The 22,634-nt window shown below is 36.7% G+C and overlaps 1 protein-coding gene across 9 annotated transcripts in view; it reads left to right on the forward strand.

Moving 5' to 3' along the window:
- The window catches only part of MAGI2 (membrane associated guanylate kinase, WW and PDZ domain containing 2), a 1,265,804-nt gene that overhangs the window by 813,765 nt on the left and 429,405 nt on the right, over positions 1 to 22,634 (forward strand). For all 9 annotated transcript variants that reach the window (XM_087861146.1, XM_087861140.1, XM_087861142.1 and 6 more), the window contains one exon: positions 18,388 to 18,598. In XM_087861146.1, the coding sequence (XP_087717272.1) occupies positions 18,388 to 18,598 (211 nt within the window). The remainder of the gene's footprint in view (positions 1 to 18,387; positions 18,599 to 22,634) is intronic.

Here is a 22,634-nt window from a genome sequence, read left to right on the forward strand (position 1 = left end):
TAGCCTCTAAGCTTGGAGTAAGTTCCCAAAGTTTTGCTTTAGTTATTTATTGTTCAATAACAGCATATCAGTAGGCATTGAAAACCTAAAGAACTGTATTAAAGCTCTTGAAAAAATGTTAACACATGCACTTTGCATACATATTATTCATGATATATTTCCTACAACTACTCTGATGTCTACATTTTGAATTATCAATGTACTGTTACTGTAGTGACATAGTATTTGAATTTTCATGCTCAATTATTTTTATCAAAGTTTCATAAGCTTGCTTTTTACCTTTAATACCTGCAAAAATGTCCTTCCTTGAACACAGAGACTAAAATCTAATCTGTGCCAATCAAGGTGTAAAAAAACCCCTAAAAAGTGGTTTCACCTTGATTACTCAGAGAACAATCTCCTCCATTAATATAATGGTGAAAAACTTAGGCTCTGATCCTACTAATCACCGATTTCTGGATACAAACGCTAAAAATCACTACTGGTACATAATGTAACTTGTTTACTAAAGACCCTGTGCTGGAAAAAAATGTGATGAAGTTCAGAAGGTGAAGAGCTGAGTGAATGTACACGAGAGGAAAGCAGTTTACAGCTTTACAGGTCATTTTCAAGCAATTAGATGCATTTTCTTTTTTGATTCTGAAATACCTTTGTCAAAGTATTGACTTTTCATTATGTAATAGATTTAAATTAAGTTGACAGTACATAGTTTTCTTAGTTATCTTTGATATGAGAAGCAAAATGATTCAGCCAAGTGGGAGCAATAATTACAAAAGAAGGAGAAGTCGGGGATCAAAGAGCAGTTACAGAGTTTCTTACTGGTTAACACCTTATAGCTAAAAACATAAAATATTTGTCCTTGGTTGGGCCTAAATCATTAGTTTCTATTTCATTTCTACTCTGTATAGGGCAAATCAAATGAAGCGTTCTTGACCCAAAGATTTATAAACGAGAAATTTATTTAATTGGGGGTCATAATCTAGAAAGCACTATTCCTTTCAATTCATACATACTAGACATAAGGAATTGGGATTTTGTTTGTGTTTGTGTGTTTGTTTGTTTTCGGCTAGAAAGTCTTAAGGGCCCCCAAGGAAAATGGATCAGTTTGTACTCTTCTTAACCAGCCCTAGTTGTATGTCTGTTCCTGGACCTCTCAGCCGGAGGATGGTAGAGAACATCCCAGGCCAACTCTGGGATGTTTGGATACTCAGTGGATGCCACAAATGCTTACAGATGCTTGCAGTGGCTCCATAAGCCTGGCTGGGCAAATGGCCCTTGTACTGTCTTATTCTTTCCCTTATGGAAGATGAGAGATATGTAAATGAGGCCGCTCTTCACCCAGTGTTCAAAAATGGAGGAAACAGCCCAAACCAGAAATTGGTCTGTCATCCCTTATTAGAAATCTTTGTTTTTCTTTATGTTTATCCAACAGAAACTTTAGGGTTCACTTTGCCTCTCTTGTATACATTCACTCAGCTCTTCACCTTTTGAACCTTGTCATATTTCTTTTTATAGCAGAGGGTCTCTATCCTGTCTTTGTTTTTTTTTTTTTTCTTTTTTCCCATACACAGTCACCAGATATAAGACACTTTCAGCAATATTGAGAAAATTGTTGCTTAAGTTTTAGTTACTGCCCTGTACCAACTAGTAGCCTGTAATACTAATTGATATCAGATGTCACATCAGAGGATAAATAGTATAATCAATGAGGTGCATTTAGAGTGAGAAAAGCTTACTGAGGTAATTTTATTCCATTACATAAAAATACTGATAATAATGATAATAAATAACGTAAAAATTAACTTCTTGCGGGTGCTTACCATGTGCTAGGAACTCCCTAGCTTCATTATGTGTACTAGTTCACTTAACTCGCTACAGATTTTTACAGGTTAGGTACTATTTCATAGATAAGGACACTGAGGTACACTACAGTTAAGTAATTTGCCCAGTAACAGGCATTTATATATAGGAAGTATGCATCCAGAACCCGTGTTCTTAGCTGCTATGCTATCCTAAGTCTTACAGCACCAAATAGAAGCGTAAATACGTTTCTCAGCAACATGTATACACAAGACCACAATTTCACTTGTACGTCTTTAAAAGTGGCATTATAAGTTTCTACCTACCAAAAGTTTCTTCTTCTTTCATTGCTGGAAATCATATACAACTCAACTTATGTGGCTCTGTGGATATAAAAAAAAAAATGCTATTTTTATTTATTTTTTAAAAAGATTTTATGTTTTGAGAGAGAGAGAATGAGAGAGTGAGCGAGCATGAGAGGGGGGACGGTCAGAGGGAGAAGCAGACTCTCTGAGCCTGATGCGGGACTCAATCCTGGGACTCCAGGATCATGACCTGAGCCGAAGGCTGTTGCTTAACCGACTGAGCCATCCAGGCGCCCCCAAAAATCCTATTTTTAAAATAATATTCTGTAAGTATTTAAAGATCAGAACTACCAATCTTTAACTCCTTATGCTTTACCAAAATGAATTATTTTCTCTATGTAAATAGATTTTAGAGGAGTCCTTGATTTACTTGTATTACTCATTTGCTTCATCTTTTCTCCTTTGAATTTATACTAGAACTATATATTCCTTTTACTTTCAGGCCATATTTATGTAAAGTTGGTGACCACCTTTAAATATATAATTTCTACATGAAGTTCTACTAATCTTCTCCATGAATATTCACATATTTTATGTCAACTGCTTACTGCTACGTTCCCTTTTTTGCTCAAAATTACACCAGACAGAGGGATTTAGCCCATATCACTGAGAAAAGCCATAGAATGATCTTTCAGTGTCTCAGATCAGAAATGTTTCTCTGACACATGTCACTTTGGTGATAGAAATCAGTATAGTTCTATCCTTAGAAATGTAGTTTGATCCTTGTTGATACTGAAAGTTACAAAAATGAAAATAAAACAAATAATTGGAACTCTCCTATAATGAATGCATAAGATGGCCTAGACATATAGTACATATGTTGTCTCTCTTATCCTATAATCATATATGCTTACTTAACAAAGAATATGCTGAAATTTAGCTTAAGGTGTTTAACAAAGGTAATAGTTAATTTAGTAAAAAGAGTTGAGATATGGACCCAGGAATACCTGAACTCATCCCCTTTCCACCACATTTCTCTGGGCTGTTAACCATGCTGAGGACAAAATGACTCCTGACCTCCATAAGGTAAAATCACAGTCTTTCAGCTCAGTGTATTTCAATACATTGTATTCTGTTATATTTGTCCTTCACTGAATTTGTGGCTGGGGTGTTAGATCTAATGCTTGCAAGAATGATACAGCTTTACATCATCTTAGAGAATCTGTCTTTAAACTGATATTTAAAATTCATATCCCCAGGAAACCTTTCCTTGACATTAACCTCACCTATATTTAGACATCTTTATCTTGTTAGCGTTGACATCCAGCCCCATAGCTTCAAGTACCGTAGATTTACCTGCAGGCTTTGCTTTTCTCTTATGTTCCAGGGCCGTGTTTCTAACTACTGCCCACTGGACTGCCCCTCCTAAGCATTTCTGTAGCAACTTAAATGCAACATTCCACTTAAATTCTTCTCCCATAAAACAAGCAGATCAACTCATAAAGGCCTTTACTTGACTTTTCAAATTCTTTTCACCCAGATAGCTCAGAGTTCTTTGATATTTGTTTCCCCCAGGCTTGCTATATATTATTAGATATAAAAGATCACTGGGCCTGTAGTTTTAATCTCTTTTTTCCAAATATCACCATCCTAGATTACTGCCTTATCACCTCATTTGTGGACCATAGTCCCCTAACAGATCTATATTCCTCCAGGCTCCCTCCCTATCAAATTGCCTGTTATTCTTCCATCAATTAAAGATCCTTGAACCAGCACTTGATCATGTAACTATCCTTCCCAAAACTTGGATGAGCTTCCATTTCTACTGCTCCAAACTCCTTGGGCAACACCTCAGGTCGTCCCATATTTGACTGTAATCTATCTGTTAGCTTTGGTCCCCACCAATCCCCCATCTCTTCTTTCATCTGCATTCTATACTCATAAAACTCCTCTACCTGTTTGATAATGCCTTCTCCATATTGTACCCTCCTACTCTTTTAGTCAAAATTCAATAAAAATGTTGATATTCCCAAGAAATCACTTGTTGACTCCCATAATGAAAAGTTGAAACTGTCTATCTCTGAATTATTGAAATACAATTTTACACTCTTCATTCATTTGGAAGATACTGATTAGCCTGGTATTTGTAGGTGACTTTTCGTAACGTGCATGTCTGGCATCCCCACATGTATTGTAAACATCGCTAGGACAAGGGCAACTTTTACTTTTTTTTTGAGGATTATTCTGTTTCTTGTGAAAATACGAAAAATAGATAGGTGGATGTTGAATCACTATATTGTATACCTGAAACTAATATAACACTATGTTAACTATGCCAGAATTAAAATAAAGAATAGGTGGTTAATAAGTAGATAGTTTTTTGTTTTGTTTTTAAGATTGAACTTTTCTGAAGAAAAAAAAATCCTATAAACCACAGGAATTGGGTTAAGCTTTCTTGGATTTCTTTTATTTCATGAATTGTCTGCTAAACTTTTCCGGAAAGTAATTCACTATTATATTGTAACTTCCCCTCACTAGCTATTAGTAAGCCTAGTGCAAGGAATTAGAAATGCACATATATTTTAAAGGCAGCTAAGTCTCTCTGTTAATACACACACACACACACACACACACACACACACACACACACACACACTCCCAGGAAGAACAGGGCCCGTGAGAGCTACCTTCGCCAACAAAGGGAATACAGTATGTGTACACAGAGCTGCCTTCTCCAGGCCCCCAAGCCTGCAATTAGTGCAAATGAACTGCCTCTCCCAGAGAGCAAACAGAGTGTCCCTTATGTGATCACCCAGTGTCCTCAGCAATGATCTCAGTTCACCATTAGGGACCCGCATCCAGGTTCTGTGCTGCTTGGCACGCTGACTGTGTATGCACCATCAGTCCTGGTTCTGTGAATGAGGTCCTGTCACTGTCCAAAGAATTATGTCCTCCATAGTGAATCTCGCTGTTTTACTGTGAATAATAGCCCACTCTGAAACCACCCCAGTGCCTATCCCCTGCTTATTTTTGTGTGGGTTCACAGAGACTGTGATGTGTGTATCCACTCAGATCTTTATTTTTTCTTCTTTTCTTTTCTCTTTCTTTCTTTTTTCCTTTTCTTTCTTTCTTTTCTTTTCTTTTTTTTTTTTTTTTTTGTTTGGAGGCTTAATTTTATGATCTTGTTCCCGAACACTGTACTAGGTTTTATTTTTCCATCAGATGGGGCAAATTTTGGGGACTATATTAGATTAACCTTCTAAAATTAGATATTCCATTTATAAATGACGGGCATCTTTTCTTAAAAGGATTATTTAAAAGTTAGAAGTGCCCTAGTTGTCAAGTGTTCTGAGTATCTGGGTGTGATTATGAAGTAGTAAGATAATCATTTTAGAGCTCCTTCTTATGAACTACAGTAGTAATTTTAACTACCGCATTGGGGAAAAGTTGAAATCATGATTAATTTCAGGAATGTCACTTCAAATCAAGGCCAGCTCACTTTGCTGTTAAACTAAAAGTGATGCATTATTTGAACCTCTTCATGGCCTCACACTGATTCAGCATTTTGGGGATCTTGCACTCAACCTGTGTGGAGAGTGTTTTTCTACTTCTCTGAGGGTTTGTACGATGTGCGTGAGAGAGCGATTTGATACACGGATGAGGAGTGCAGAGCAACAGCAACCAGGGTAACACTCGGGCTTGTGCAGCACTTGCAGAAAGCCTGAGGACCGGTGGCCATGTTTAAGTGTCTTCAGGTTCTCCAGGCATCTTAATCGTATTTCTAATCATAGCCATCCATTCTCTCTAGGTCTGATTTTCACTCTGTGTTCCATTTCCTCGTCTCATATTTCTCCTCATAAGAAGTGATTATAATTGCAGTGTGAAATCTCAGCTACCTATTGCCAGACAAAGAGTGCTTTAGTTATTTCTGGCTGAGGACTGGACTTTGTTCCTGAAGAGGGAAGGTCTCTGTGTGTACTCATTCCTTCGACAGAGCTCCATGGCAAGGAATAGCATCTCATCTTTTTCCTCCTAATTGACTTCTTGCTCTCATCAAACAATGCCTTGACTCCAATTTGGCCTCAAAGAATAGTATTTGAATTATCGAGACTAAAATGAAATAAAGTCTTCTTTTTGTCTTTAAGGCCCTTTGATATTCATAAAACTTCACAAGGTGATGTTATGTTGTATATAGTACTAGTTTCCTGGAATTCGTTCAGAATTTTGAAAGCAAGATCTGAAAGATATTGCACATTTATATCCTATATTTCACTTCGTATCCTGCTTTGGTCTTTGAATATTTTCAATACTTACATCAGTTTCTCTTACCCCAAAATTCGTTGAGGGTTTGGGGGGCTTGTTTCTATATGATAAACATCTTTCAAATGCATTACATTATTAAAATTGTTTCACATATACAGTTTTAAAGCTATGAGGATTCACTTTATTGCCATTATTCCAGTCTACTTTTATTAAAATGTGAAAAAAAATATTGCAGAAAGAAGAAAATATGCTAATCAAGGCAGCTCTTCTCTCCTGTTAATAGAAAATAATTCCCTCTACTAATCTTCCTAGTGAGTCTTTACAATTTAGTTTTTTATATCTTGAATTTTTTTTCCTTGTCATCTTCTACTCATAGTCCTTGACTCTTCTATTTTCCTAATTTTACATTTTGTTCTGTTAGTGCTCCAAAGAACCTATAACCAACTGAGGGTTTCAGATAGAGATGAAAAGTGATTTTGAGGTATTGAATATGATTTATTACTAATTCACATTTTCCTGGCTAGCCCCGTGAATGGATGAGATGAATTTGGTTACAAATATTACAGATAAAAAGTCATTTCTTTACAAGACTGGGAATTTCTGCTTCCTCAATCGATATATCGTTTCAAAAATCAGAAGCATAGTTAATTGTTACCCTAGCTTTCCCTAATTCTAATATTTTATTCTAGGTTTATTTTTTACATTATATATATATACATATATATACACATGTGTATATATACATATATCTATATATATGTGTATATATGTGTATATATGTGTGTATATATATGTATAAATTTTAAATATATAAATTGCCACCATGTCTAAGGGCCACCCCTCCTCATTCACATACCTTATATGAAAAGAACTTATATGCACTGTTGTTGAGAATGGAAACTCTTGCAGCCACTGTGGAAGACAGTATGGAGGTTCCTCAAAAAGTTACAAATAGAACTACCCTACAATCCAGCAATTGCACTACTAGTTATTTACCAAAAGGATACAAAAATAATAATTCAAAGGGACACATGCACCCTGACGTATATAGCAACATTATCTACAATAGCCAAATTACGGAAACAGCCCAAGTGTCCATCAACTGATGATTGTATAAGAAAGATGTGGTATATATATGCAATGGAGTATTCCTCAGCCATAAAAAAGAGTGAAATCTTGCCATTTGCAATGACATGGATGGAGATAGAGAATATTACGCTAAGCAAAATAAGTCAGTCAGGGAAAGACAAATACCATATAATTTCACTCATATGTGGAATTTAAGAAACAAAACAAACAACGGGGGAAGAAAAAAGAGAGGGAGCAAACCAGGAAACAAACTTTGAACTATAGAGAACGAACTGGTGGTTACCAGAGGGAAGGTGGGTGTGGTATGGGTGAAATACCCCATTAAGGGGTATTAAAAGGATTAAGGAGTGCACTTGTTGTGATGAGCACCAGGTGTTGTATGGATGTGTTGAATCACTATATTGTATACTTGAAACTAACATTATACTGTATGTTAACGAACTGGAATTTAAGTTAAAACAAAAACTTATGTAATGCATTTTTTTTAGAACTTAAAAGCACTTTAGCAGAACTAAGTTAAAACACACACACACACACATACACACACACACACACTACCTAAAAGTCAGTAGTCAGTGTATATAGAAATATCTCTGAAGAAGCAGAGAAGTAATCATCTTTGCTAACTGGATTGCTGCAGCACTGGGAGTAGAAACAGGAGGGAAACCTACTCAGCACCGTATTTTTCCTTTGTACTTTTGTATTTCGTCCATGTGCATATTTTAGTACATCAAAAAAAGTAATTAGTTTTTTAAATGATGAGCCAAAATTCACTAATCATTCAGTGTCAAACATTTTAGCACCCATATTATAATTCCTCTTTTTATTTTAGAAGGTTTTGGAAACTTGGTGAAAGCACTCTGTGAGCAAAAAAGCTATCATCTGGACTTCTTTTAATCAACTGGCTACACAGAATGCTGGTGACCACTGCATGACTGCTTCCTTTCTGAAGATGGAATGCCCTCCACTTTTTGCTATGCGATACAATCTGTAGTATGGCCATAATGGAAATCAATTGCAACAATATTTTTCTCTTGTTTAAAAATCAGCACTGAAATTTTCATTCATGTACAAGACCCTGTGATTCAAATTTTAACTAAGAACTTCAGCTTCTAGAAGTGAAGTGAAGATCATCCTCTGGCAGCCCCCGCCCCTGCGAAAATACAGTAAGACCTTGGATCGGTATAACAAACACTTTTTGATGAGGTTACTGAGTTGGCAAGAAAGCAAGAGAAATCTTCAAGTCCCACCCCATTTGCTGCCACGGTCCCTATCACAAATGCCAGAAACCGAAGTGGGGAGTAACCAGTTATAAACAGGCTAGAAAACCAAGGGAATATATGAGGAGACTAAGCCTTGGGCTAATATAAAATTGGGAAGCCAAGTCTCTGATGCTACTTTAAGTCTGTACCCTCAGTGGTGCCAAAGTGTTGCCAAGTTGATAGCTCAGTAGCAGCCCCGCATGCCTAGCAAAATCAAATGCAAAACTCTGTAGGAAATAATACAGAACTTGAAAAAAAAAAAAAGTGTGGATTATTATCTGACGATTATTTTTCCTCCTTTAAATCACCTAACCCCACAACATGTCTCAATGGTGGAAGAAAAACTCAATTTATGTGAACACTTTTTAAAAAGGAAATTAGCTTCGTGTGTATCTCTCTCTTTTTTTAGTAATTGCATTTTTTTTAAAAGAACATCTAATATCTTTAAAATTATGCAGGCTTGACCACACTTCTTGTTTCTGTCAAGAGAGACCATTTAGATTGCTTGACTGATTTAACTATGCAATTTATTTAGTATTTTAAGTAATAGAATTCACCGATAATAATATATGACATTTACTGAACACCTACTATGTTTTAATAGTTTACTGCTCTGAGCAGTTTCTGTGCATGTCACATCTCATGCTTATAGGTAGATAATGTTATTATTCCTGTCATATAGTTAAGGAAATTAAGTGTTTAAATACCTTGCTCAATGTCACACTGCAAAGAACAGATTCAAACCCAGGCAGCCCGACACCAGCCTTAGCAATTATGTTCTGCGTATTGTAGAGTGTGTTTGCTGTTACCTGAGAATCACTAAACAAAAAGCAAAAGAAAAAAATTATCTCAAATTATTCCTGTTCTCTTTTCTTAGTAGGTACAAATATGTTCCTCATTTTTTTTCCTGTTAAATGTTCTCTAGCCATGCTTGTTTCCAAAGAAATAATATGAATACAGGAGAAAAAAATTACTAGATTTATTAAAATTTGTCACATAGCCGTTAGAAATATAAATCACAGAGCTCTCACAGGGTAAAACAAATTTTGGAAATTCAAATTTTATGACTGTTCAAGAAATAAAATCAACAATTTCCTGTCTAGCTTAAAAACATTATTTTCCCTCATTTCGAAGGATGGCAATTACAGAAAGCTCAACATTAACTATATGCATAGACCATGTCAAGTGAAAATATGGATAAGGTGTAAAATAGGCATTCTTCTTGAAATGGTTTTATCTTGGTTTCTGATTCTTTAATAAAACTGAGTGAGAACATTCAAAGCCACAGCATTAGGATTTATTCTTAGTCCTGTGTCTGAAAGGCAATCTGTTAGATACTGCTAGGGCAATAAACATGTAAGCAAATGAAATGGCTACCATACATATTGTTCTATATCAAAACCTTGGACTGGGCCAGAGCTATTGGATTTATTTGAGCCGGACTGAGTGCAAAAAATGCATACATTTAATTCTCTTCCAATTAAATGGATTTCAGTCCCTATACTATGTATACAGATCTTTGAGTTCTTCTGAATTTCTTATGTAAAGAAGAAGAGCATTTGCTAAATCCAACAAAACACGATTAGGGTAGGAAAGAGGAAGAAAAATATATTTCTTAATTCTTCACAACAGTAAAAGTGTACATAAAATGTGTTTTTTATAGGTCCTCACTTCTAAGAATGTACATTGTCAACGTCTGTTTTGTGTCTCAGTGTTGCTGTAGAGTTTCTAGGAAATTCAACAGTTCTGGTGAAAGAGAAAGTTTTTTCATCATTGCCATTCTTTAAAAAGAGGTGATCCTTCTTTATTGAAATACTCTTTGATTCTATTGTTAGTGAAACAAAATAAAACATGCCTTGCTCTTGTTTGCAAGACATCTAAGCGACCTAGAAATGCAAAATGGAATGCTCAAAAAATGCCAGTGTTTGATAAAGTCTGTTCACTTCAGCAGCAAGCATCTTAGGAAGAAAAAAGTACATTTACATATCCAGAAAATTCATGTTTAGATTTAATAATAAAGTCATGCTGAAAAATAGGTCTTGGAAGTCAAAAAGGGCAATTCTACATGACTACTTCTAATCAAGAAATAGCTTCACACCGCTAGAAAACTAAAACATATGCATGGATTATTTGGCTCCCTCTTAGTCAAAATTTAAATAGTCTGGGTCTTCTCAAACTATAGATCTTTCACAAATGAGATTTGTGTGAAGGCACATTTGCACCCATACTCATCTAAAGCTGAAATCCATGACAGGGGAGGAGTGCTAACACGTGCACCCTTGGTTGGCATGTAAGATCTGTTCTTTCCCATCCTTTTATTACTAAAAATCCGTTTGGGTGGTACATCCACATAATGGAATATTTTTCAGTGCTAAGGAGAAAGGAACTATAAGCCATTAAAATACATTGGATATATTTAAATGTATACTGAGGTGAAAGAAGCCAATCTGAAAATGTCTATACCATATGACATTCTGGATAAGGCAAAACTATGGAGACAGTAAAAACATCACTGTGGTTGCCAGGAGTTAGAGGGTAGGGCAGGATGAATAGACAGAGCATGGAGGATTTTAGGGCAGTGAAACTTTGTATGATATAATAATGGTGGATTCATGTCATTATATATTTGTCCAAACCCATAAAATATATCACCCAGAGTGAATCCTAATTTAATCTATGGTCTTTGGATGATAATGCAAAGACTATGCATGGGGGTGAGCAAGGAGTCTATGGGGAAATCTCTTTCTCTAAATTTTGCTGTAAATTTAAAATTGCTCTAAAAATAGTCCATTAAAAAATGTGTTCTTAATGGGTATACTCTGTTACTTATACAATACCCAACGTATCTGATTAAAAACAATAATAAGCGTCATAGAGAAGAAAGGCATAATCATATTATCCAAAATATAGCAAAGTTATCATCTATTTTCCTTATTAAGCAGGGAAACTATTATAGCATGAATGCTCAGTGAATTGTAACCCGAACATGCCTAATATACTATGTAATTAGTTGAATTGTGCTCCCCCTCCCACAGTTTATATATTGAAGTCCAAACCACCAGAATCTCAGAATGCAAACTTAGTTGGAAATAGGGTCATTGTAGATGTAATTAGTTAAGATGAAGTCATACTGGAGTAAGGTAGGCCCCTGATCCAGTATGACTGGTGTCCTTATAAAAAGGTGAAATTGGGACACAGACATGTACACAGTAAGAATGCTATATGAAGATTAGAGTTATGCTACCATAAACCAAGTAACTACCAGAAGCTAACAAAGAGGTCTGGAATAGATCCTTCTCTAGTGCCTCCAGAGGGGTCATGGCCCTGTCAAACCCTTAATCTAGGATGTCTAGTCTCCAGAACTATGAGACAATGCGTTTCTGTCATAAAAGCGATCCAGTTTGTGGTATTTGTTATGACAGCCCTAGCAAACTGATACATACCATTTGGACCACATTCTCCTTGACTGCCCCACTGCCTAGCCAAGTGCCTGGCACTTAGTAGGGTCTCGACAAATATTTAATAAATTAATACCACTGTCCTAGTAATAGAGGAAACTCAATGCCAGTTCCTTCTCCAGCTGGGTGCTCAATGTTGGAATTCCTCAGACAGCTCCCTTAGATATCCTTATTTCCATGTGCTATATTGCCATCATAGAAATTTATATATAACGCTTTTGTGTCATAAAGTATCATTTAATAAATCATTACGATATACTCTATAGAGTTACCCAGAGTTGGGGGGAGACACTTCCTCTCTACCCACCATGTTGTCTTGCATGTCAAAGAAAATACTTAATTTGCACTCCACTGGCACCTTCAGTTACTCTGCTCAGAAAAGGTGGAGTGACTTACCTGACTGATGCATCTTAGAAGGATATCTGGGCCTGCTTAGCTCAACTCCTCTTTTCCTTCCTCTTAGTGTTCTACATTCCTCTTCTGAGAATAGGTTCTGCCCCTGCATGGGAAGCCTGCCCTGGTTCTGTGCTGCCTGTGGGTACATTGGCGTGATTCTGGGTCTTACTAGAAGCCCTTGGCTCTCACCATAAACTGCATCCCTAGATTAGCCTTTACAAATAGTGACTGTGGGAATGTTATGGTTGTCTATTTGCCTTACTCATTTTTTTTTCTCTTATTTTGTTCAGATAGAGAAAGCAGGTGCCACTTATTACTTCCTATCAATCCAGTTCACAACAACCTGATGAAATTCTTTTCCTCTCCCCCGTTAAGCTCTTGTCAAGTATCTTGCGTATCGTAGGTATTAAATTCATGTTTGCTAACGTAATGATTGATCCGTTAAATAAGAATAAAGGAATGAATGAATGAATGAACAAATGAGTGAATGAATGAACAAATGTTAAACAAACTGAGAGAACTTGGCACCATAATCTCTGGCACATCAATATATAACTACAGACATCTCTAAAGACTGTAGACTTTAGTCAAAGAAAAAAAGTGTATTTGTTCATAACTAAGCTTCTTGAATGAATTTTCTGTCAGCATATTATATATTTTCTTTTCATTCATTCTTTAATCCATTCCAGCCTGGCTTCCACACCCACCATTCCACTATAACTACTACCATAACCGGTAGCTAATGTCACCGGTGACCTCCATGTCCTTAATTTCAGTAGATTTTATGCCTTTATCTTGCTGGACTATTTAGAAGCTTTGGCCAGAGGTAGTAAGCGGCCCTTTGCTTGCCTTTAATGGCATGAGAATAGACTGGTTTTCCTATTACTTCCCTGGCTGCTCTTTTCTGATCATTCTTTCACTGACCGTTAAATGTAGGAATTCCTCAGACAGCTGCTCTAGGAATCCTAGTTTCTACTCACTGCACTCTCTCTCTAGGCAATTTCATTCACTCCTCTGGCTTAGTTATAATGGAGTCTGGCCATATACTGTTGTCTCTCAAATTGATTCTCTCCAGCCAAGAACTCTCTGACATGACATTTCCATTGTGAGTTTGGCATGGAACTCTGTCTCAGTGTGCCCAAAACTATACCCATACTCTCCCCGACACCATCCCCCTCCCAAAGTCCCACTCCTTCTCTCATATTTCCCATCTCAGTGAATAGCTTTGCCACCCACCAGGTTTACCATGATGTCTAAATATTTTTTCAGTCCACTTCTTCCATGCCACCATCATCTCTTGTCTAGAACACACAAATAACTTCCCACCAACCTCCAAATATGTATTCTTGCCATTCTCAAACCCCCAGAACAGTTACGGGATCTTTGTGGATAATGAAAATCTAATCGTGTCCTCTCCTTGATTAAGATACATCAGTGCCTTCTCATTGTTTTTAGGATACAGTCCCGAATTCTGAGCATGTCTTCTGAGGCATTGCCTAATTCAGTCCTTGTTTATCTATTTTTTTCTCCATTACCTTCCTCTGAAAATTTCTTCTTTTTCAAGTTTCAGGTTGACAGCACGTTGGAAAAAAAGGCTGTCGTTGACTCTTTATATAAAATTAAGTGAATGCATATGCATGATATTCCCAGATTTCACTAGGAAAGCATTCATCACACTTAAACTTGTTTAAAGACTGCACATCGTGACGTATTTTGAGGTCCACAAGAGCAGGGATCATGCCTCTCTCGTTCATTTTTCTGTCCTTAGTCCCTGACAACAATTGAGTGCTTAATAAATATTGATTAAATGAATATTGAATGAATGAGTATTTCTGAACATGACCTTGCATTTTAACTTTTCAAATGCAATGTGATATTTGGTAATACCTGAGAACAGTGTATTTTGTGCATTGGTAATTACATGTAATCAGGTACAGCAATGAGAATCTAAAGGGAGCAATGGTACCTTTTTTTGCTGCTTCTTTCCTACACATTTACAAAGGTCAGTTCTGTATGAGGAATCAACTGGAAGACTACATCAATAAGGGGTCCTATTCTTTTAACAAAGTGTTCTTTTTAAGGGCAAAACAGTGAAAGCTTGTAATGTATTCTTGTGCTTCGTAATTCCTAAAGTACCTTAATATGGCCCTCAGAGATTGATGCATATAGAGAAAACATTGATATAAGCAATTGATTGAGACAAATTTGGCATTCTCTTATTTTTGGCATTCTACTTTAATTAACTCATTGAAAATTACCATTATTGATTTTTAAAGTTATAAAAATACTAGATAGCCAATGAATGCAAAGATACATAAAGAAAACTTCCACCCATCTAAATTTACTATCCTTAAGTAAAGTTGACAATCTATTGTACATCTTCCTTTTTTCATGCTCATATATTATATACAAAATTATAGGCGTATATCTAAGGGAACTCGGTATTTGCTTATTTTTTAAAAATAAGATTAACAATATATGTTCTCTGCAACTTGGATTACTCTTTGAATAGTAATGATGAGAGTCTTTTCCAGCTCAATAGATACACACTTAATTCATTGTTTTTAAACTATAGTGTTCTGTGGTAAAGATAACCACAATTTTCTTAATCATATTCTCATTGATAGGTATTCAAACCATTTTCAGGGCTTTCTTACTACAAATGCTTCAGTGTATATTGTTATATATGTATTCTTAATTTTTTTTTTATTTATTATTTATTCAACAGAGATAGAGACAGCCAGCGAGAGAGGGAACACAAGCAGGGGGAGTGGGAGAGGAAGAAGCAGGCTCATAGCGGAGGAGCCTGATGTGGGGCTCGATCCCATAATGCCGGGATCACGCCCTGAGCCGAAGGCAGACGCTTAACCGCTGTGCCACCCAGGCGCCCCAATATTGTTATATATGTATTCTTATACCACAGCACCTTTATTTGTAGAGGATGCAGTCTCAACGTGGGATTACTAAATCAAAGAATATGTGCATTTTGTATATTTACATTTTTAATGTTAATAGCTATTGATTATGTTTCCAAATGATTGTAGAGTTTCATATTTTTAAGTTGGCTGTCCTGTCCTCACAGTGGCATCTGTCAGTAGGACTCTCCTTCCAGTTTCTCGGTTAAGCTATCTCTACCACACCCTTCTGCTGTGAGGAAGCCATAGTGACCCACTGCAGGTCTGATGGTTCCCTACTCTTAGTTACTTTCCAAGTCTCCCACTGAGGCATACTTGGAATTTTGGATGACACCCGTAGCACAGGGGAGTCTTGGAAGTGGTATTTACCAATTTTTAAAAAAGATTGTATTTATTTATTTTAGATAGAGAGCATGAGTGAGGGGAGGGGCAGAGGGAGAAGGAGAGAATCTCAAGCAGACTCCACACTGAGCACAGAGCCCAACCCACAGCTTGATCTCATGACTCTGAGATCATGACCTGAGCTGAAACCAAGAGTCAGATGCTTAATTTACTGAGCCACCAGGCACCCCTTACTCACAGTCTATGTGTTCTGATCCTCCAGTGGAGATTTGAGGCTACACTGCAGGAAACATTTCTCCCAAAGTTGTAAACTCAAGTAATTCATAGGTCTCCTTTCCTTTTGGCTCCCTTTGCCTTTTCTTTGGTTTCCCTTTTCTTACCACAACCACATCATACTCCAGACCCAAACCTAAAGATAGTGGTGAACATTTCCCCTTAGAATTTCTCTCCCAATCATACCATCTTACCTTTCAGGAACTTACTCTGCATTATATCTTTCTTTTTATTTACCCCAAAAATGTTTCTTTTTCTAAATGGCATGGACTCTACTCTTTGACAACAAATAAGACTCATGGTCTGTGTTTAGTGGCAGAAAAGCTAAATGGGAACAGAAAGAAATTCTGAATTGCTCAGAGAGAATGTACATCAGAGGATATTTCAAAAATATCCCTATCATACAATTACATCTACAGCTTGACCAAAATACTTGCCCAATAATCTAATCCCGTGAAAAGGTAGCCTTAAAATTATCTTGTTTACCCACACTCTGTTATACCCCTATTAGGCCTTCATTTTATTTTTTTCAAGATTTTATTTATTTATTTGACAGAGAGACAGCCAGCGAGAGAGGGAACATAGGCAGGGGGAGTGGGAGAGGAAGAAGCAGGCTCCCAGCGGAGGAGCCTGATGTGGGGCTCAATCCCAGGACCCTGAGCCACCCAGGCGCCCCCCTATTAGGCCTTTAAAATGTCTTTATTTCCCTGCCTTTTCTCCACCCTCTAGAACTTGAGCTTAACCAAGATACAGTTTAAAACCCATGCTGGTATTAGATTTTCCGTATAATGTTTTCTTGTCTTTCAAGAATTTGTCTTTAACACATATTATACATTTCCAGAAATGTAATCATCCCCCATTGACGTTTAGGTATATCATGCAGGATTTACCTCTTCTTAATTTTTACTTTCTCCTTTTCTCTCCCTATTTTATCTGCTCTGATTCAATCACTGTGAAATGGTTAGAGTAATTCCTCAAAAGTTGTCCTCAAGTAGGATGCATGGATAGTATATATTCAGAACTTCTGTTGTTTAAAGTGACTTTCTTTTGCCCAGATAGAGGAATAATATTTTAGTAGAGTTAAGTTCTTGAGTTGCTGTACTTTTTTTTTTTTTTCTCAAGTTACTACGGATGTTACCTTATTGTCTTCAGCTTAGAGTATCACAGATGAAAGAGCTCATGTTCTTCTGTTCCTCTTTTCTTTGTAAGTAATCGTATTTCTTCAGTGCAGGAACCTCTAAAGTTGCTTTTTAACATTGGAGTTTGGAAATTTCACCTAGGTGTGTTTAGGAGTCTATATGCTTCATTAATCTGGCGTCAGATTCAGTGAACCATTTCAGTCTGCAAACTCAAGTGTTTCTTCATCTTAGGTAAATTTTCTTCTATTTTTGTTGTTGTTGAGTTATTCTTTCTTTTCTGTGTGTTCCTTTCCTCATTCTGGAGCTCATGCTGTTTACATGTTGTGACTCTTGGGTCTGTCCTCCAAGCCTGTAACCATTACTCTTAAGATATGTATCTTTTTAAAGTTTTACTCTATTGTATTAGTTTTCTCTTGTTGCTATAACAAATTACCACAAACGTAATGACTTAAACAATGAAAATTTACTGTCTTGCGGTTTCATAGGTTAGAAGTCTGACATGGAACTGGCTGGGCTAAATTCAAAGTGTCCACTGGACTGTGTTCCTCGAAAGGCTCTAGAAGAGAACCCATACCCTTGCCTTGCCAGCTTCTGGAGGCCACCCACATTTCTTGGCTTGTGATTGGTTGATCCCTTTCTTCTATCTTCAAAACCAGCAACATTGGCTCTCTTTGGCCATTCTTTACTGTCACATCTCCCTCTGACCCTCCTCTTCTGCCTTCCTATTACATTTTTAAGGACCCTTGTCATTACAGTGGGCCCTCTGAATAATTGAAGATAATCTCCTAATCTCAAGGCCCTTAATTTAATCAGACCTGAAAATTCTCTTTCACCATGGAAGGTAACATTCACATGTTACAGGAAGTAGGACATGGACATCTTTAGGGAGTCATTATTCTGCCTACCACACCTGTGTTGTGAAATGGTCCTCTCATTCAGTAATCAGCAATAATTAGATGATGGATAGCAAGAATGATGAGTGAAGGGGGAACTCAACTAGGCCTAGAGATGATTTTCAGAGCTTTTTGCAATTATGCTTTTCCTATTAGCCTTCATAGACCTATTCCCTGGCGCATCGTACTCCACACTCATTGAGAAGTTCCTGTGGCTAGAGTGACTAACCACATGCTCTTGTTCTCTTGTAGAATCCAGTGAACATGAAGACAAGAGTGCAGGTGCCTCAGGGGAGACACCCTCCCAGCCTTATCCTGCACCAGTGTACAGTCAGCCCGAGGAGCTGAAGGAGCAGATAGATGATGCAAAACCAACTAAACCTGAAGACAATGAGGAGTCAGACCCATTGCCTGATAACTGGGAAATGGCCTATACAGAGAAGGGTGAAGTCTACTTCATTGAGTGAGTTTCACATATTTCTTTGCATATTGACACAAAGATCAGAACAGTATATATGTGATATAGCACATAGAAATGTGGTCAAAAATACTGAGTTTTATCATTTCTGGTATTAGCTTCCTCCTTTGTGAGAGAATAATGGACAGTGCCTTAATGCAATTAGATTACGCTATAGATTACAGCTATAAATCAAAGAATGAATTAAACAATTACACTGTAAAATTTGTTACAGTCATGACTAAAAAGGCAAATATCTCTATGTGATGCTACTATTGAGTTAGAAATAATCTACCTATCCTGGGAAATGCTTACTCTACTCTTTCAAGACCCCTGTGTAATCCAAATCAGATAATGCCGTCTTTTAACTAAGATTGCTGGAAACATCTACCATCATATTCAGTGATGCAGCTATTTAGAGCAAAATACTTACTTGTCACAAAAGACAACATTTTAAGTATTTCACGCAGAGGTCAGATGTCAATAAAATTATTTAGTTTTGTGTTGTATAACTATACATCACACTCATTAATTTCATTCTATTTTTTGCTTACCATTTTTATGACTTGCCAAGGAAACTGAAATGCTAATCTTGAACTCCCTGGTGATATTGACTCATTCTAATCTTTTCTTGCCTTTGGACTTTTTTTCCAAAAAAAGAAATTTTAATATATTTTATTAACTAATACTGTCTATCTTTCCTTTTCTTTATCTTCTAGGAGTAGAACCACTTTTTTTTTTTTTTTAAAAAAACAAAGTTCTCAATTGGAGATCTCAGCACAAAATTAAATTGTTGATGTACATAAGACAGTCAAAATATTAACTAGGAAGAATAAAAACTAAAAATATTGTAAATGAACAACACTTATTCCCTCAACACTTATCCCTTCCAACAAGACTCAAACAGGAAAATTAATAGAATCTGAAGTTTTCAGTGCTGACAGTAGATAAAAATATGTAAACTCTGATATTCAAGAAAAACTATTAAAACTGGGTTTCCTTCCCCAACCTGGAGTGATTTGTGACTTAGATCTCCATAGGCAGAGCTCAGTTGTGAAATTGAAATGTTACCACATGCTAATATTTAATTCTCATGTGAAGGTGGGGACTTTGATACATGTGGCCAAGGGAATATATAATGAGGTAATCACTTGCTGCTCTGCTTGACTCCAGCATGGGATGAGAAATGCAATGTTTTGCAGAAAATGAATCTGTACCACTCACCTTTTAACAGATCTTGTAAATTTAAAAAAAGAATAAGAATCTCTTGCATTATTTTTAATTGCTATAATCAATGACCCAAAGACATCTTTTATCAACTAATTAGAAAAGAAGAAATCCTATGGAATTTTTCAAATGCTCAAAAGTATTTAAATCTAAAAACACAAGTTTGTTATTGATAAGCACAGCATGGGGCCACTCAAAATATAAATGATAGATGTGAGTTCACATGCTGATGTTCAGGAAAATTGATACTCAGAAGGAGACTGATAATATACACATTTTTATTATATAATACAGGAGGAGTAAAGGTATGTGGAAATAATAGAAAACCAGCATGACAAGTTGATTAAAGAACTGTTTCCTTACGAGGTTTCCAGTAATGCAATTATACAAATCTTTGTGATTACAAAATAATCTATTCTCTTTTAAGTAGTGTCAGATTTTGGAACTGTGAAGAAAAGGGACCTTAAAAGACAGAAGTTGTGCTCATGATATATAGTCAATGATGAGGCTCTGTCAGGACTTGGGAGAATCTACCAAAATGATTCTATTAATACTCTAGTGAGTCATCAGTGTCAGAATTCAGATTCATAAGATTTTGTGCCTCTTCTCAAATTTATTGTTGAGATTTATAGTTCAAGTCATGGAAGAGAGACATATAATTATAAACAATCGGTAAATAACTAATTTCTGAGTTTTGTGATACTCTTCAGAGAAGGATATACTTAGCACAGCCTTAAGTAATAAAAGGAGGCATCATAGGGAAGGCGGGGTCACAGAGACTTGACCATGTGTAGACACCGCATTCCAGGTATAGGAACCCAGTCCCTGGGTTTATCAGGATAGTGAGAAGATCCTCTGACCCTACTAGAGAACAGGTATTTGTTGGTGAATCCTGTGAAATGAATGCCCTGTTTCCATTTTGCTAGATCATTAGTGCTTTTGAAAGACAGGCAGAGGGTTTTGTTTGTTTATCTTCTTCCTATTACTTCAGGAAAGAATGAATGAGCAAAAGAGCAGAGATAGGTTGAGGTGGAAAAATTAAGATACAAAAGAGGAGACAATATCATATTGGCAAGAAGGCTGATGTGGGGGGAGACTTACCCAGAGTTTAGGAAAATGAAGCCTTGAGTTAAGGCTAGATAAAGTGGGAGTGTGACGGGAAGGAGTTCTTACAGAAGGCAGGTGCAAACACCCTGTGAAATGGAGGCCCTCTCCACCCCACCCTTCATGCAGCACCAGTCCGAGCCGCATCTTTCCTTTCTTGAAACTGTCACCTTTGAATCTCAAGACTCAGTGCGATGAGCTCAAATATCCAGCTAGGGAGGGATCCGTGTCTTCTTCATCTTGTGCCTCATTTCCACACCATGACCACTTGCACCATGGTTTCCTTTCTCTCTTCCTGCATTTCACTCTGCCTTACTTTTCCCTCTGTTTTCACTGATTCTCTCCTGACTGCTTTCACTCTTTTCCTCTGGAATGCCCCTTCCTTCCTAATTACAGTTGGACACAATCAGCACTTCAACCCACTGTCATTGACCTGTGGGTACCTTTGCTATTGATGATAACAATGAATTCTTCTGTGAATATAAAAGGCCCTTCCTTGGAAACAGCCTGATAGAGCAGGAGCTTGACCAGAGAGGGATCCCGATGGGACAATAAGGACTTTCTTAGGGACTAAGCCATGATGGGCCCAGGAATTTCTAGTCAAGAAACTTAGAAAACAAGTACTATTTATAATATAAAAGTATGCAGTCCTGAAGCAAAGTCAAGGTAAAGAAGACAAAAAGACGAGTAGAGAAAATTAAGAGAAAGATAAAACAGATGGAAGGGAAGATAGATGTGTGAGGTCAGGAGAGCTGGCATCAGTGAGAACTTCCCTCTGGTACAAATATTGTGAGAGTCACTTCAAGTAATGAAAGTCTCCTCTGGTAGGTAGGCAGCACCCCTCATTACACTTCACTGAATTCTGCCTCCTGTGAGACAAAGATTGTGATAAAACAGAAAACAAGTGAAACAAAGAAGAAGGACCCTGTGGTTCTGTGTATAAAATTTAAATATATGAATATAAATATCTATTTATTTATATATATACATTTTTGAATAGAAGAGGGAAATTCTACCTTGCTGAAATATTAGTTCAAATATATCTTATTTTATTTTTATTTTTTTTAAAGATTTTATTTATTTATTCGACAGAGATAGAGACAGCCAGCGAGAGAGGGAACACAAGCAGGGGGAGTGGGAGAGGAAGAAGCAGGCTCATAGTGGAGGAGCCTGATGTGGGGCTCGATCCCATAACGCCGGGATCACGCCCTGAGCCGAAGGCAGATGCTTAACCGCTGTGCCACCCAGGCGCCCCCAAATATATCTTTTTTTAAAAGAAATATATACTGTGGGTTTTGAATTAAGATAACGAGTGATTTCATTTTTTTTGTCTTCTGTGCAATAATATTTTAAAATATTTATTGGTTTATTCAGTATTGCAAAATACTTGATATGTCTCAGTACTTAACAAGTTCTGCCTTTAGAAGATGAGGTTTTTTTTTATTGTTTTTGGTACTGAACATAGGGGTCAACTATATTTCCCACACTTTTCAGAACTGCTTCCTTTGATGAATGTGTAAAAGCAGATTCCTTTTATCATTCACAGTGATATTTAATGAGAAAAAGTGAATATCTGAGAAAGCATTTTTAAACATTTTAAACAATGGAATTTTAAATTGTATGTGAATGCTCTCTTCTAAACATGCTTTAAAGCATTCATAATGTCTTCTGTTTAGCATAAGACTTTGAAGTGCATAATATTGTTTAAAAC

Source organism: Ursus americanus, chromosome 3 (assembly GCF_024610735.1).
Source record: "Ursus americanus isolate L20-20 chromosome 3, mUrsAme1.1.p, whole genome shotgun sequence".
Lineage (NCBI taxonomy): Eukaryota > Metazoa > Chordata > Mammalia > Carnivora > Ursidae > Ursus > Ursus americanus.